The sequence below is a fragment of the Heterodontus francisci genome, chromosome 9 (genome assembly GCF_036365525.1).
Source record: "Heterodontus francisci isolate sHetFra1 chromosome 9, sHetFra1.hap1, whole genome shotgun sequence".
In the NCBI taxonomy this organism is placed as follows: Eukaryota; Metazoa; Chordata; class Chondrichthyes; order Heterodontiformes; family Heterodontidae; genus Heterodontus; species Heterodontus francisci.
The window spans coordinates 5,561,933-5,578,636 of NC_090379.1; the positions used below are offsets into that span (position 1 = coordinate 5,561,933).

The 16,704-nt window shown below is 50.2% G+C and overlaps 1 protein-coding gene across 1 annotated transcript in view; it reads left to right on the forward strand.

Moving 5' to 3' along the window:
* Positions 1-16,176, forward strand: part of LOC137373552 (nesprin-2-like) — a 126,442-nt gene extending 110,266 nt beyond the window's left edge. Inside the window, exons 27-33 of the mRNA XM_068038481.1 lie at positions 2,136-2,344; positions 6,577-6,777; positions 9,065-9,193; positions 10,331-10,522; positions 11,328-11,408; positions 14,204-14,253; positions 15,463-16,176. Coding sequence (XP_067894582.1) covers positions 2,136-2,344; positions 6,577-6,777; positions 9,065-9,193; positions 10,331-10,522; positions 11,328-11,408; positions 14,204-14,253; positions 15,463-15,685 — 1,085 coding nt within the window. The 3' untranslated portion in view covers positions 15,686-16,176. The remainder of the gene's footprint in view (positions 1-2,135; positions 2,345-6,576; positions 6,778-9,064; positions 9,194-10,330; positions 10,523-11,327; positions 11,409-14,203; positions 14,254-15,462) is intronic.
* The last annotated feature ends 528 nt before the right edge of the window (positions 16,177-16,704 follow it).

Below are 16,704 nucleotides of genomic sequence, written 5' to 3' on the forward strand. Positions count from 1 at the left end.
GATAGTTGATGCGTTAGTTTTAATTTTCCAAAATTCCCTAGATTCAGGGAAGATTGGAAAATAGCGAATGTAACTCCTTTATTCAAAAAGGGAGGGAGACAGAAAGCAGGAAACTACAGGCCAGTTAGCTTAACATCTGTCATAGGGAAAATGTTAGAAGCTATTATTAAAGATGTTATAGCAGGGCATTTAGAAAAAGTCAAGGTAATCAGGCAGAGTCAACATGGTGTTGTGAAAGGGAAATCATGTTTAACCAACTTATTGGAGTTCTTTGAGGGAGTTACTGTGGTGCTGTGGATAAAGGGGAACTGGTGGATGTATTGTATTTAGATTTCCAGAAGGCATTTGATAAGGTGCCACATCAAAGGTTATTGCAGAAAATAAAACCTCATGGTGTAGGGGGTAACATATTGGCATGGATAGAAGATTGGCTAGCTAACAGGAAACAGAGAGTAGGCATAAATGGGTCATTTTCTGGTTGGCAAGATGTAACAAGTGGTATGCCACAGGGATCTGTGCTGGGGACTCAACTTTTTACAATTTATATAAATGACTTAGATGAAGGGACTGAAGGTATGGTTGCTAAATTTGTTGATGACACAAAGATAGGTAGGAAAGTAACTTGTGAAGAGGACATAAGGGGGCTACAAAGGGACATAGATAGGATCAGTAAGTGGGCAAAGACCTGGCAAATGGAATATAATGTGGGAAAGTGGAATTATCCACTTTGGCAGGAAGAATAAAAAAGAAGCATATTATCTAAATGGTGAGAGATTGCAGAGCTCTGAGATGCAGAGGGATCTGGGTATCCTAGTGTATGAATTGCAAAAGGTTAGTATGAAGGTACAGCAAGTAATTAGGAAAGCTAATAGAATGTTAACGTTTATTGTGAGGGGAATTGAATTCAAAAATTGGGAGGTTATGCTTCAGTTATACAGGGCGTTGGTGAGACCACATCTGGTGTACGGTGTACAGTACTGGTCTCCTTATTTAAGGAAGGATGTAAATGCGTTGGAGGCAGTACAGAGAAGGTTTACTAGACTAATACCTGGAATGGGCGGGCTGTCTTACGAGGAAAGATTGGACAGGCTAGGCTTGTATCTGCTGGAATTTAGAAGAGTAAGAGGTGACTTGATTGAAACATATAAGATCCTGAGGGGTCTTGCCAGAGTGGATGTGGAAAGGATGTTTCCCCTTGTGGGAGAATCTAGAACTAGGGGTCGCCCATTTAAGACAGAGATGAGGAGAAATTTATTCTCTCAGAGGGTTGTGAGTCTTTGGAATTCTCTTCCTCAAAAGGCGGTGGAAACAGAGTCTTTGAATATTTTTAAGGCAGAGGTAGATAGATTCCTGATAAGCAAGGGGGTGAAAGGTTATCGGGGGTAGATTGATTTGTGGAGTAATCAGTTCAGCCATAAACTTATTGAATGGTGGAGCAGGCTCGAAGGGCCGAGTGGCCTCGTCCTGCTCCTCATTCATATGTTCTTAAGTTCATAGGTTAAGATCATAGAGTCAGCCCACAGTTGGGCCAGTTAGTCTGCCAACTGTAGAGCTTGTTAAACACTTGTTAACAGACAGTACTGTTAGAACCACAATTTGCATTTGTATATATGTGCCGTTTATTTTATGTTCAAAACCTTTATTAAATGTTGCATACAAGGCAGGTTAGAACATTTAAAAATCCAAATTCTGTTACATTGTGCAATCTTTGGCTACTTAACTTCAAGCTTCCCTGAAGATCGAGTCAATAGAAATGAGCATTAGTGCTGTCGAAACTCATAGGACCTTAAGATTAGGAAAGTTTTCCTGGTGGTTAGAGCAAATTGCGTGCCATTGTGTTGGGTGACTGTTGTGTGCAGTAACCGTGCGCTGTTGTGTGCAGTAACCGTGCGCTGTTGTGTGCAGTAACCGTGCGCTGTTTTGTGCAGTAACCGTGCGCTGTTGTGTGCAGTAACCGTGCGCTGTTGTGTGCAGTAACCGTGCGCTGTTGTGTGCAGTAACCGTCTGCTGTTGTGTGCAGTAACCGTGCGCTGTTGTGTGCAGTAACCGTGCGCTGTTGTGTGCAGTAACCGTGCGCTGTTGTGTGCAGTAACCGTGCGCTGTTGTGTGCAGTAACCGTGCGCTGTTGTGTGCAGGAATCAAGCGCTGGGATCTGCTCCATGCCCAGGCCCTCAGTGAGGAGCTCCTCATCAAGCAGAACCTGCAGCAATGGCAGCAGCTGACCTCTGACCTTGACGACATCTCTGCCTGGCTGTCGCGCATTGAGCCAGCCTTGAATCAGGCCCAGGATCTGGAGCCAAAAACCAGACTTCACACCATTCAGGAGAAGCTGCGGAGTCTGCGAGTAAGTATCTGAGGCTCGGGGCGAATGAGGGATCAAGCTGGATGGAACCATCACTCACTCATGTTTTGGATTTCAGCTGAGGAGACAAAAGGAAGTGGGAAGGGCAGCAGCAAACTCCGTTGGTTACTCTTTGGGAGGTTGCATGCAAGGTCTTTTTGGGGTTCAGTTGGCTTCAAGATGGCAAACCTTAGCACTGAAAGTTGGCGGCTAACTCAAAGCTCCATGACAAACAACAACAACTCGTATTTATATAGCGCCTTCAACTTAGTATAACCTCCCAAGGTGCATCACAGGAGCATTCTCAGACAATTTGATACTGAACAAGATAATGAGATATTAGGGCAGGTAACCAAAAGCTTGGTCAAAGAACAAGGTTTTAAAGGACTTCTTAAAGGAGGAGAAAGAGGCAGAGAGAGAGATTTAGGGTGGGAATTCCAAAGCTTAGGGCCCAGGCAGCTGAAGGCGCGGCTGTCTATGGTGGAGTGAGGGAAATGGGGACGAGCAAGCGGCCAGATTTAGAGGAGTGCAGATATCTCGGAGGGTTGTGGGGCTGGAGGAGATTACAGAGATAGGGAGGGGCGAGGCCATGGAGGAGATTACAGAGATAGGGAGGGGCGAGGCCATGGAGGAGATTACAGAGATAGGGAGGGGCGAGGCCATGGAGGAGATTACAGAGATAGGGAGGGGTGAGGCCATGGAGGAGATTACAGAGATAGGGAGGGGCGAGGCCATGGAGGAGATTACAGAGATAGGGAGGGGCGAGGGGCTGGAGGAGATTACAGAGATAGGGAGGGGCGAGGCCATGGAGGAGATTACAGAGATAGGGAGGGGCGAGGCCATGGAGGAGATTACAGAGATAGGGAGGGGCGAGGCCATGGAGGAGATTACAGAGATAGGGAGGGGCGAGGCCATGGAGGAGATTACAGAGATAGGGAGGGGTGAGGCCATGGAGGAGATTACAGAGATAGGGAGGGGCGAGGCCATGGAGGAGATTACAGAGATAGGGAGGGGCGAGGCCATGGAGGAGTTTACAGAGATAGGGAGGGGCGAGGCCATGGAGGAGATTACAGAGATAGGGAGGGGCGAGGCCATGGAGGAGTTTACAGAGATAGGGAGGGGCGAGGCCATGGAGGAGATTACAGAGATAGGGAGGGGCGAGGCCATGGAGGAGATTACAGAGATAGGGAGGGGCGAGGCCATGGAGGAGTTTACAGAGATAGGGAGGGGCGAGGCCATGGAGGAGATTACAGAGATAGGGAGGGGCGAGGCCATGGAGAAGATTACAGAGATAGGGAGGGGCGAGGCCATGGAGGAGATTACAGAGATAGGGAGGGGCGAGGCCATGGAGGAGATTACAGAGATAGGGAGGGGCGAGGCCATGGAGGAGATTACAGAGATAGGGAGGGGCGAGGCCATGGAGGAGTTTACAGAGATAGGGAGGGGAGAGGCCATGGAGGAGATTACAGAGATAGGGAGGGGCGAGGCCATGGAGGAGTTTACAGAGATAGGGAGGGGCGAGGCCATGGAGGGATTTGACAATACGGATGTGACTTTTAAATTGAGATGCTGAGGTCCACAATACTCTCGGGCACTGAATAGACTACTTCAGTTCATAATGCAACTTGAAATAAACCTTGGATTCACCAGAATGATCCTGGGGCTAAAGGGGTTAAATTAACAGGACAGGTTGCATGAACTTCGCTTGTAGTCCCTCGAAATCGAAGATTGAGGGGTGATCCAATTGAGGTGTTTAAAATGATAAAGTAATCCGACAGGCTAAATAAAGGGTTACTATTTCCTCTGGTGCGGGGAATCCAGAGCTTGTGGGGGGTGGAGGGGAGGTGGGGGAACCTTCAAACTGGAGCCTGGTTGAGGGATGAAGATGTTGCTGTGTTGGGAATTGGATGCAGTGCAGTATCTGGTGTCTGAATGGGAGCAGTTTGGACCTGTCACAGTCAGAGTCAGAGAGTTATACAGCACAGAAACAGGCCCTTCAGCCCATCGTGTCTGTGCTGGCCATCAAGCACCTAACTATTTTAATCCCATTTTCCAGCACTTGGCCCGTAGCCTTGTATGCTATGGTGTTTCAAGTGCTCATCTAAATACTTCTTAAATGTTGTGATGGTTCCTACCTCTACCACCACTTCAGGCAGTGTGTTCCAGATTCCAACCACCCACTGGGTGAAAAAAAATTTCCTCAAATCCCCTCTAAACCTCCTGCCCCTTACCTTAAATCTATGCCCCCTGGTTATTGACCCCCCCCCCACCCCACTAAGGGAACAAGTTTCTTTCTATCTATCCTATCAATGCCCCTCATAATTTTGTATACCTCTATCAGGTGCCCCCTCAGCCTTCTCTGCTCTAAGGAACACAACCCTAGACTTTTCAGTCTCTCTTCATAGCTGAAACGCTCCAGCCCAGGCAACATCCTGGTGAATCTCCTCTGCACCTTCTCCGGTGCAATTACACCCTTCCTATAGTGTGGCGACCAGAACTGTACACAGTACTCCAGCTGTGGCCTAACTAGCGTTTTATACAGCTCCATCATAACCTCCCCGCTCTTATATTCTATGCCTCGGCTAATAAAGGCAAGTATCCCATATGCCTTCCTAACCACCTTATCTACCAGTGCTGCTGCCTTCAGTGATCTATGGACAAGTACACCAAGGTCCCTCTGACCTTCTGTACTTCTTAGGGTCCTACCACCCATCGTATAGTCCCTTGCCTTGTTAGTCGTCCCAAAATGCATCACCTCACACTTCTCAGGATTAAACTCCATTTGCCACTGCTCCGCCCATCTTAGCAGCCCATCTATATTCGCCTGTAATCTCAGGCTTTCCTCCTCACTATTTACGACACCACTAATTTTCGTGTCATCTGCGAACTTACTGATCATACCTCCTATATTCACGTCTAAATCATTAATGTACACTACAAACAGCAAGGGTCCCAGCACCGATTCCCGTGGTACACCACTGGTCACAGGCCTCCACTCGCAAAAACAAACCTCGACCATTACCCTCTGCCTCCTGCCACTATGCTAATTTTGGATCCAATTTGCCAAATTGCCCTGGATCCCACGGGCTCTTACCTTCTTAACCAATCTCCCATGCGGGACCTTATCAAAAGCCTTACTGAGGTCCATGTAAACTACATCAACTGCTTTACCCTCATCTACACATCTAGTCACCGCCTCGAAAAATTCAATCAAGTTAGTTAGACACGATCTCCCCCTGACAAAGCCATGCTGACTATCCCAGATTAATCCCTGCCTCTCCGTGGAGATTAATCCTGTCCCTCAGAATTTTTTCCAATAGTTTCATTATCACTGATGTTAGACTCACTGACCTGAAATTACCTGGTTTATCCCTGCTACCCTTCTTGAATAATGTCGTAGCTGTTTTGAGACCAAAGATCATAAGAAGTAGGAGCAGGCGTAGGCCATTCAGCCCCTCAAACCTGCTCTGCCATTCGGTAAGATCATGACTGATCTGATTGTGGCCTTAACTCCACTTTACCCTCGACTCCCTTGTAGTTCAAAAACCTGTCTAACTCAGCCACCCCCCAACCCCCCCCCACAGCCTCCACTGCTCTCTGGTGAAGAGAATTTCAAAGACTAATGACCCTCTGAGAGAAAAAATCCCTCCTCATCTCCAAAAAGAAAGACACCTCATTCTGAAACTGTGTCCCCTAATTCTAGATTCCCCCATGAGGTGAAACATCCTCTCAGTATCTACCCTGTCAAGCCCCCTCAGAATCTTATATGTTTCAATAAGATCACCTCTCATTCTTCAACACTCCAAACTGCTTACTTAACCTTTCCTCATAAGACAAACTCCTCATCCCAGGAATCAGCCTCGTGAACTTTCTCTGAACTGTTTCCAGTGCAAGTATATCCCTCCTTAAGTAAGGAGACACAGTATTCTAGATGCAGTCTCACCAATGCCCTGTACAGTTGTAACAAGACTTCCCTACATTTTTACTCCATTCCCCCTTTGCAATAAAGGCCAGCATTCCATTTGCGTTTTCCCACAGTTCCCAATAATTTTTAAAATTAATAAATGAAAGTGTGCCAAGAAAATCGAAAGTCTATTAATTTTTAATGTCGCTATGATGTTTTCCGGGGGTTTTGCTCACAGCAGTGACCTGGAGATTCATCTTTAATTCCTAGAGGATTGGGAACGCTAAATTAGAGCTGGCTTTGATTGAATTGTGACTGCATGTTTCTACAGAATATTCAGAAGGAATTTGACAAGTATAAAGCCCTGGTCATCTCCGTGAACCTCAGCAGCCGAGAGTTCCTACAGACAGACAGTGCTGAGGCCCAGGAGTTGCAGCAGAAACTTCACCAGGTGAATGGGAATTGGAACAGGTCATCACAGAGTCTGGAACAATGGAGAACCTCCTTACGGAGTGCCCTGATACAGTGCCAGGTAATGCAAACTGTGGGACCCTCCGAACTCTGACCTTCCCTACAACATGGTGCAGGAACCTGCTCGGACTCTTTGAACTCTGATTCCTGCTGCAGTGTCAGATAAATGGAGATAAACAGGCACCGACCCCTTCTGGACGAGAGAGATGGGGGAAGGGAGGCCATGGAGGGAGAATTGGAGTGGATATGGGGTCAGAAGTTCAGCTCGGTTTCAGATTGCAAACAGTCCTGTTTAGCTGGAGACAGTTCGATTGGTGCCGACACTTGGTGGGTAGAGTGTAGAAGTTGTCAATCGGTCCAACAGATTCCTGGTTTTATTGGAAAACAGCAGGGCAGCTGGTCAACATTCCTCTCTCAAGGTCACCTGCTCATTGATCTCATTTGCTATCTGTGGAATCTTGCTGTGCGTGAATGTTATTCTGTTTGCCTGTGGGACCACAGTGAATGCACTTCACAAGTAATATCCTTGCTTGCAAAACACTATTACAGCATTGCAGATTCTCCCTTTCATATTAAATCTTGCTGCCAAAGGTTGGACTAAAAAAAATACACTTGTAATTAAGAACATAGAAACTGCTGGATGAGAAAAGACCATTGTTCAGCTAATTCTTCTTCAACCATCCTGGTATCATATGAAACAACCAGAGTGGAGTTATTCACTAATCTGAGCCATCAATCTCTGTCAATGGGCAGGATTTTCCTGGCTCTGGGGTGGTGGAGTGGGAGCCAGGAAAATAGCAGGGAGCCCCATCGGAATGGCTGTCTGACGCAGTCCTGCCACTGGGGAAATTTCCTAGTGGCAGGACCAGGTGTGGAGCCTGCTGAACAGAGGCAGGCAGCTAATTTAAATAATTAAAGACCCATTTAGGGTTAAATCTTTGGGCCCACCGGCATTTTGCCAAGACCAGAGCAGCCCCTCACTCGCTGCACGGGCAGGCTGTCTGTTACCTGGAGATGGGGACCATTGGAACTGGAGGCTCCATGGCCGAAAAAGGGGGTGGTGGGCAGGGCGGGGTAGGGCAGGGCAGGCCAGGCCAGGCCAGGCTGCAGCCCCAGTGGGTCATCTGGATGGGGCTATCTGATTTTTAATTTTTTACTTAGTTCTCCAAGGGCGTCTTCATGTTGAGGCTCGGTCCCTCGACCTGTTTCATCAGCACCCACCTGTCTCAGAGGTGATGCTGAGGCTTCAGAGCCCTGTGATTGGACCCAGCAGCATCGGGAGCCCGCCTACCCTCCTTAATTGGACAGCAAGCCCAGAGGTGGCCAATTAGGAGGCAGCCTCCAGTAAAATTACTCAGCCGGTCTCGCTGCTCGCAAGTGCAGGTTCAGGATCCCCTATATCGTCCCAGGTCACAGTCCGAAAGCCTCTAGCGAAATCCCGTCCATTGAGTCTATAACAGACCGAGACATACAGCGAGGAAAACCCCCAGTGGTGGAGAAGTTTGGGAACCATAGGTTCAAACTCACCTGTTCCTCCTGAGCCTGTTACACTCACCACACGTTATGTCTCAAATTAGTCACATACTGTGTCCCAAAATGTTACTTTCTAAAAGACATCAATCCAATTGACATGTGAATGAATCTTTACTATCTGCTTTTACCATCTCCATGGCAGCCTGTTCCATAGATTGACCAATCACTCACCGAGATATTGTTTCCACAGTTTAGTTTTGAATTTCCCCCCTTAAAGCGGAGCCTGTGTTCTCTGGCTCTGCTGTTCCAGACAAGGTGAAACAACCAGTCATGGGCGACATTATCCAGTCCCTTTAGAATGCGAATAACAGCAGCAATTATATCACCTCCCAACCTTCTCTATTCCAGTGAGATCCCACCCAATTTACAGAATCCCACTTTATAATCCAGTCTCTGCAGCCCCTCAATCATTCTGGTTGCCCTGTTCTATATTAAAAGAGGTTTTCTGCCCCTATTATCTGCTGCCAACACTTGGAATCTTTTTATAATAAAAGCAAAATACTGCAGATGCTGGAAATCTGAAATAAAAAAGGCAAGTGTTGGAAAGACTCAGCAGGTCAGGCAGCATCTGTGGAGAGAGACACAGAGTTAACGTTTCATCAGAACTGGCCTTTAACTGCTCTGCAGTCCCTGGAGGAGAATTTGGGGCAGGGCTTTGTTGTTGATGTCTCCCGGCCTATCAGAGAGGTACAGAAGCCATTCGATCTTCCACGTCTGAATGGCTCACCTGATCCCTCGATAGCAAGTAAAGCGTCACTAGTTTACTTTCAGCTGCACTTCTCATTACTGTGGGTGTGTTTTTTTTCCGGCTGTAGGATTTCCATTGTACCACCTACTCGCTGCTAATGTGGCTGGCTGACTGTGAGAGGCGGCGGGGACTGGTGCAGCTCAGTGACCCAGGACTTGGTCTGCAGACTCTGACAAAGCATCACAAGGAGCTGATGGTAAGCAATGGATGTTAAACAGGTAGCATCAGTGACCCTGCCCCATTCTCTCCCCATCGCTCTGTATCAATCCCAAACTAATCCCACTGCCCCATTCTCTCCCCATCGCTCTGTATCAATCCCAAACTAATCCCACTGGCCCACTCTCTCCCCATAGCACTGTATCAATCCCAAACTAATCCCACTGCCCCATTCTCTCCCCATCGCTCTGTATCAATCCCAAACTAATCCCACTGCCCCATTCTCTCCCCATCGCTCTGTATCAATCCCAAATTAATCCCATTGCCCACTCTCTCCCCATAGCCCTGTATCAATCCCAAACTAATCCCACTGCCCCACTCTCTCCCCATAATCCTGTATCAATCCCAAACTAATCCCACTGCCCCACTCTCTCCCCATCGCTCTGTATCAATCCCAAATTAATCCCATTGCCCACTCTCTCCCCATAGCCCTGTATCAATCCCAAACTAATCCCACTGCCCCACTCTCTCCCCATAATCCTGTATCAATCCCAAACTAATCCCACTGCCCCACTCTCTCCCCATCGCTCTGTATCAATCCCAAATTAATCCCATTGCCCACTCTCTCCCCATCGCTCTGTATCAATCCCAAACTAATCCCACTGCCCCACTCTCTCACCATAGCCCTGTATCAATCCCAAACTAATCTCACTGTCCCACTCTCTCACCATAGCCCTGTATCAATCCCAAACTAATCCCACTGCCCCACTCTCTCACCATAGCCCTGTATCAATCCCAAACTAATCCCACTGCCCTGATCTCTCTCCATAGCCCTGTATCAATCTCAAACTAATCCCACTGCCCCACTCTCTCCCCACAGTCCTGTATCAATCCCAAACTAATCCCACTGCCCACTCTCTCCCCATAGTCCTGTATCAATCCCAAACTAATCCCACTGCCCACTCTCTCCCCATATTTCTGTACTAGACCCTGGTCTCATACTCCATAATGGAGACTGGCCATATGTTCAGACACAATTCTCCCCCCTGCTCATCCTCTCCCCCAGATCTTCGACCTCTGGCACACGTTGGGTAGCACAAGCCATCTCTCTTTCCTTCCCCTCTCTACTCTGTTTGCCCAAATGCTCTAACAGAAAGATGGGAATGTTTTGTTGCAGAATTTGGAGGCGGAGATGTTGGGGAAGCAGCCCCAGGTAAACACTCTGCAGGAAATCTCCAAGCACCTGCTGGAGAGCGGAGAGGGAGCGGAATGGCTCGAGGCCAAGGAGAAGGTCCATGTGATTGGGAACAAGCTGAAGCTGATGCTCGGAGAGATCACTGCTGACCTGAGAACTGTCAACGAGAGATTGGTGAGGGACCATAGAGCTGGGAATCCACCCCTCAGACCCCAGCACCTGGGCATTTTGGCTACTACAGATTCCATGCTATGTTTGAAGTGAGGGTGTGCATGTCAAGGCAGATGGTTGGGGGACTGGTAAACTGGGCAATGACACTAGAGGAGGGAGGGGTTGCTTGGGGAAGAGGCATTATGATCTTGGAAGCAGTGTAAAGGAGAGCCGTGAGCTGAGCCTCCTTGTTAGGCGAGGCAGCTGTCAACAAATAGCCTCAAGGAGGAGAGATCAGCCATGAATTGATGTGATTGAAATTATACATTGTGTAGTAAATTTATATTGTTGTAGAAATTATGTATTTTATGGAAATTGGATATCTTGGATATAAGTTACACACCTGACAGAAACGTAACATATTGTTGATGTATACAGATATTTGCCAATAATTATACGGGACTTTCATATCACAGGGCAGGGGCCACCAAGTCAGACTGTGAGGGAAGGTTTAGGACTGAGGTCAGGGGGTATTTCTTGAACCGAAACGCTTTAAGAAACAGGATGTTGATACGTGGCTGGGTTGGGATTCAGGCAGGGTGAGATCAGAACTGTTAATGTGACCTTGGGCACAATGGGGCAGAATCAAATGCTCCCTAACTGCAGGCAGCCTGACTTGGAAAACCCTTCCTGCTGAGTGACATTCTCTGCCTGGAGAATATATTAGCAAAATGGGACCATTTCATGGGAGATCTCGCATGTTGCAGGAAGAAAGTAATGTGGAGTTCAGCAAAGTCAGTCCCATTCTTCTTTGACTTTCTCATTTAAGGACACGGGCTCTGTGATCTCTGTTGATGAGTTGGATTTTACCGCTGTTCCCATGACCAGCAGTCCCCTGCGGCACCAAGTGGTGAGTATCAGACACAAGTTCTCACAGCAGAAACCTGCACTCACACTCCTCTCTTACTCGAAACAAAGACAGACCGACAGTCAGGCAGCAACACTCCAGCACTTAGACTGTCGTGTAGGAAAAACAGCAGCTATTGACACACAGCAAGATCCCAGTAACTACACGGAGATAAATGAATAGATAAGCTGTTTTAGTAATGTTGATTGAAGGATAAATATTATTGGTCGGGAGACCAGCCCTGCTCCTCTCCAACCTAGTGCCATAGGAATCTTTACATCCAGCCGACAGGGCAGATGTGACATCGGTTAAATATCTAAACTGAAAGGCCGCACCTCCGAAAATGATGTACTCCTTCAGTACTGCAGGGGGAGTGTCAGACCAGATTATGGACAGAGGTCTCTGGACTGGTACCTGAGCTCAAATTAAGGGGATTGTCGAGGGTGTTTTACTCTGTATCTAACCCATTTTTTTGTGTAGAGGGAGCTTTACTTTGTATCTAACCCCCGTGCTGTACCTGTCCTGGGAGTGTTTGATGGGGACAGTGTAGAGGGAGCTTTACTCTGTATCTAACCCCGTTTTTTTTTCAGGTGGCCTTTATACCCCAGGCACCTTTTATATTTTTCATGTCGAGGGGGCCTTTATTCCTCAGGCCCCCTTTATATACATATTTACGAAAATAACTTTATTAAAACAGAAAAATAAACCAAAACTCAAATTAAAATGCCATTCTCGGCGTCGACGATGCACTCCAGTCCCTGCGGTGCCCACCGGTCGCAGAAGGCCTCAAGCGTACCGGCAGACAGCGCATGCTCCTTCTCCAGGGACACCCGGGCACGAATGTAACCGCGGAAGAGGGGCAGGCATTCGGGGAGGACGGACACCCCGATGGCCCGCAGCCTGGACCTGTGAATTGCCACCTTGGCCAGGCCCAGGAGCAGACCGATGAGGAGATCCTCCTCCCGGCCCAAGCCCCTCCGCACTGGGTGCCCAAAGATCAGGAGCGTGGGACTGAAGTGCAGCCAGAACTTGAGGAGCAGCCCCTTCAGATACTCAAATAGGGGCTGCAACCTCGCACACTCCATATAAACGTGGAACACGGACTCGTCCAGGCCGCAGAAAGTACAGGCGGCCTGGGAGTCCGTGAACCTACGTAAAAGTCTATTGCACGGGACTGCCCTGTGCAACACCCTCCACCCCAGGTCCCCGATGTAAAGGGGGAAGACTCCCGCGTAGAGAGACATCAATCGGGGTTTCCCCTTGCTGCCAGATGGCAACGCGGACCGCCAGGGTGTGTCCGGCCGGCTGACGAGGGCGAGGAAGTGGAGAGTGTGCAGGAGCAGCCCCTACAGGAAACCCCTCCGCACTGATTGGAATGGCACGGAGGGCATTTCCGAGAGGCAGCTCGGGTTGTGTGGGACCGGCTCCCGAGGAGGGTTTCGGGGCCTGGATCCGATGAGCAGTTCCGGCCGAGCGTGTGTCAGTTCGGCCGGGATCGCTCCGCACTCCCGAGCCCCCTCGTCACCCGCAGTGAGGGGCGTCCCGGGGGTTTCGGCTACTCCTCCGCCCGCTGGACCGTCCCCGGAGTCGGCCGCCCGGACAGCCGAGGCGCGCTCCTCCACCAGCAGGGGAGTGCCCTGACTGGAGGCGACCATGTTCCAGACTCAGAATAGACCCCGGTAAAAGACAGGCAACTCCCTCAGAGAAGCGCGGCTAACGGACTCCACCGGGAGCTGCGTGTCGTCTTGAAGGCAGTGACACTGGCAGAAAAAATACGTCGCCAGCGCACACCATCTGGGAGGACGCTGGACGTACAGGTATCTCTGCAGGGTCCGGAGGCGGAGAGTCGCAGCCTGGGTGCAGACGCACACCAGAGACTGGCTGCCCTCCTCAATCGGGAGACTCCGGACCGCGGCAGAGAGCCAGTGTTTCCTCTTGCCCCAGAAGAAATCGACGAGTTTCTTCTGGATCTTGGTGGCAAATACAGGGGGCGGGGCCAAAGTGACCAACTGGTACCACAGCATGGAGGCCACCAGTTGGTTTATGACCAACGCTCGGCCCCTGTAGGAAAGCACTCGGAGCAGTCCTGTCCAGCGCCCCAGCCGAGCGGTGACTTTCGCCTCCAACTCCTGCCAGTTTGCCGGCCAGGCTTCCTCAGCGGGGCTAAGGTGAACTCCCAGATAGAGGAGGTGCGTGGTGTTCCACGCAAAAGATGTCAACTCCTCCGGCAGGGAGTCCACCCGCCACTGACCCACCAGGAGTCCGGAACATTTCTCCCAATTGATCCTCGCGGAGGACGCGGCAGAAAAGGTCTGCTGGCAGTCGCGCATCCTCCGCAAATCAATGGGATCTGTGACCGCAAGGAGCACGTCGTCAGCGTAAGCCGAAAGGACGATCCGCATGGCCGGCTCGCGCAGAGCCAATCCCGTCAACCTCCTGCGAAAAAAGCACAGGAAGGGCTCCACACAGATGGTATACAATTGGCTGGACATGGGGCACCCCTGACTCCATCTTACCCTGTGCTGTATCTGTCCTTGGAGTGTTTGATGGGGGACAGTGTAGAGGGAGCTTTACTTTGTATCTAACCTGTGCTGTGCCTGCTGTCATGTTTAGGTGAAGGAACCTCCTGTGACCCAGCCAATAGGCCGGGAGTTTCCACGTGACCCAGCCAATAGGCCGGGAGTTTCCACGTGGGATCAGGCACGTTCCAGCTCCCAGGAAACTAAGTTTGATCCCTTCACCAGGAGATATTATTTGATTGCTATGAGTCACAAATGTTTTTATTTGATTTGACACAGGTTCGGAGAGAGGTCCAAAAGAATAAAGCACCAGGTGTCTCAATGAAAAGGTAATTGTGTCGTCGGGGGACAAATATGTGGTCCATAGGGGAACCTGAGAGAGCGGGGCAGGGTCCTGAGGACTAGCGGGGGCCCACGACAGGTGAAGATCAGGTAGTCTCTTCCAGAAGAAGCATACAAAATGAGGTTTAAAATTGAACTGTCCTGAAGGTTAAGGGGGTAATTACCGGGAGAACATTTTAAGGTCTCACCGACTGACACTGAACAGCCTTTTCGATGGGGATCGTAGAGTTAATCTTACCCTTGACATACCTCCTGCCACCCATAACCATGGGCAGTGTTGGCTAAGCCAGTATTTATTGCCCATCCCTAATTGTCCTTGAGAAGGTGGTGGTGAGCTGCCTTCTTGAACCGTTGCAGTCCATGTGGGGTAGGTACACCCACAGTGCTGTTAGGAAGGGAGTTCCAGGATTTTGACCCAGCGACAGTGAAGGAACGGCGATATAGTTCCAAGTCAGGATGGTGTGTGACTTGGAGGGGAACTTGCAGGTGGTGGTGTTCCCATGTATGTGCTGCCCTTGCACTTCTAGTTGGTAGAGGTCGCGGGTTTGGAAGGTGCTGTCTAAGGAGCCTTGGTGAGTCGCTGCAGTGCATCTTGTAGATGGTGCACACTGCTGCCACTGTGCGTCGGTGGTGGAGGGAGTGAATGTTGAGGGTGGTGGATGGGGGTGCTGATCTGCAATGATCAGAGGATTAGGTCTGACCTGGGTAATCCTGAGCTTCTTGTGCCGAGGCTACACCCAGCAAGTATCCCATTCACTCCTGGGCTGTTTATGTGGAGAGACAGGAGAAGCTGGGATTGTTTTCCTTCGAGTATGGAGGTTAAGTGGTGATTTGACAAGGTTTTGCGAAAGAGAAACCTTTCCACTGAGGGAGGGTCAAATTGGCAGTGAGTTGTTGTGATCTGGAACGCGCTGCCTGAAAGGGCAGTGGAAGCAGATTCAATCGGAACTTTCAAAAGGGAAATTGGAAAGATACTTGAAGGGGAAGATTTGCAGGGCTATGAGGAAAGAGCAGGGGAGAGGGACTAATTAGATAGATCTATACAGGGCCACCAGTGGCACGATGGGCCCAATGGCCTCCTCCTGTGCTGATTATTCTGCGTGGGAACAGAAGATTCTGGAACTTGAAGGAGGGGTTCATGTTAAAACTCACAACCAGAAACTCCGCTGATACTTTTCTTGTTTTGCCCTCCTCAGAGTCGACGGAGAGGTCAGGAACCAGGGGGTCTCAAAGGTTCGATCCTTCCTATCCAGGGTTTTCCGGGCAGCGATTCCCCTCCAGCTCCTCATTCTCCTGCTGCTGCTCCTGGCCTGCCTCATCCCCTTCAGCCAGGAGGACTACAACTGTGCCTTGGCAAACAACTTCGCCCGCTCTCTCTACCCCATGCTCCGTTACACCAACGGCCCACCACCAACATGACCACCATGACCCCAAACCCCACCCTGTCCCTTCAACACCCACCATGACCCCAAACCCACCATGACCCCAAACCCACCATGACCCCAAACCCACCATGACCCCCACCATGACCCCAAATCCCATGACCCCCACCATTACCCCAAACCCCACCATTACCAAAAACCCCACCCTGTCCCTTCAACACCCACCATGACCCCAAACCCACCATGACCCCAAACCCACCATGACCCCAAACCCACCATGACCCCCACCATGACCCCAAATCCCATGACCCCCACCATTACCCCAAACCCCACCATTACCAAAAACCCCACCCTGTCCCTTCAACACACACCATGACCCCTAAACCCCACCATTACCAAAAACCCCACCCTGCCCCTTCAACACCCACCATGACCCCAAACCCCACCATTACCCCAAACACCACCCTGCCCCTTCAACACCCACCATTACCCCAATCCCCACCATTACCCTAAACCCCACCCTGCCCCTTCAACACCCACCATGACCCCAAACCCCACCATTACCCCAAACCCTGCACTGAACACCAAGCCGTTGCCATGCAGACCGGCCAGTGGCTGCATTCTCTGTGTTTTTATAACAAACTTTATTGACACTGTGTCTGCGGGAGCCTCAATCTGTACAGATTTTCCAAATGGGTATTTATATCGACACTGACACAAGCTCCCTCTCTCTACCCCCCCCAGCTCCCTCTCTCTTCCCCCCCCCCCCCGGCTCCCTCTCTCTTCCCCCCCCCCCCCCCGCTCCCTCTCTCTTTTTCCCCCCCCCCCGCTCCCTCTCTCTTTTTCCCCCCCCCCGCTCCCTCTCTCTTTTTCCCCCCCCCCCGCTCCCTCTCTCTTTTTCCCCCCCCCCGCTCCCTCTCTCCTTTTTCCCCCCCCCGCTCCCTCTCTCTTTTTCCCCCCCCCCGCTCCCTCTCTCTTTTTCCCCCCCCCGCTCCCTCTCTCTTTTTCCCCCCCCCCCGCTCCCTCTCTCTTTTTCCCCCCCCCCGCTCCCTCTCT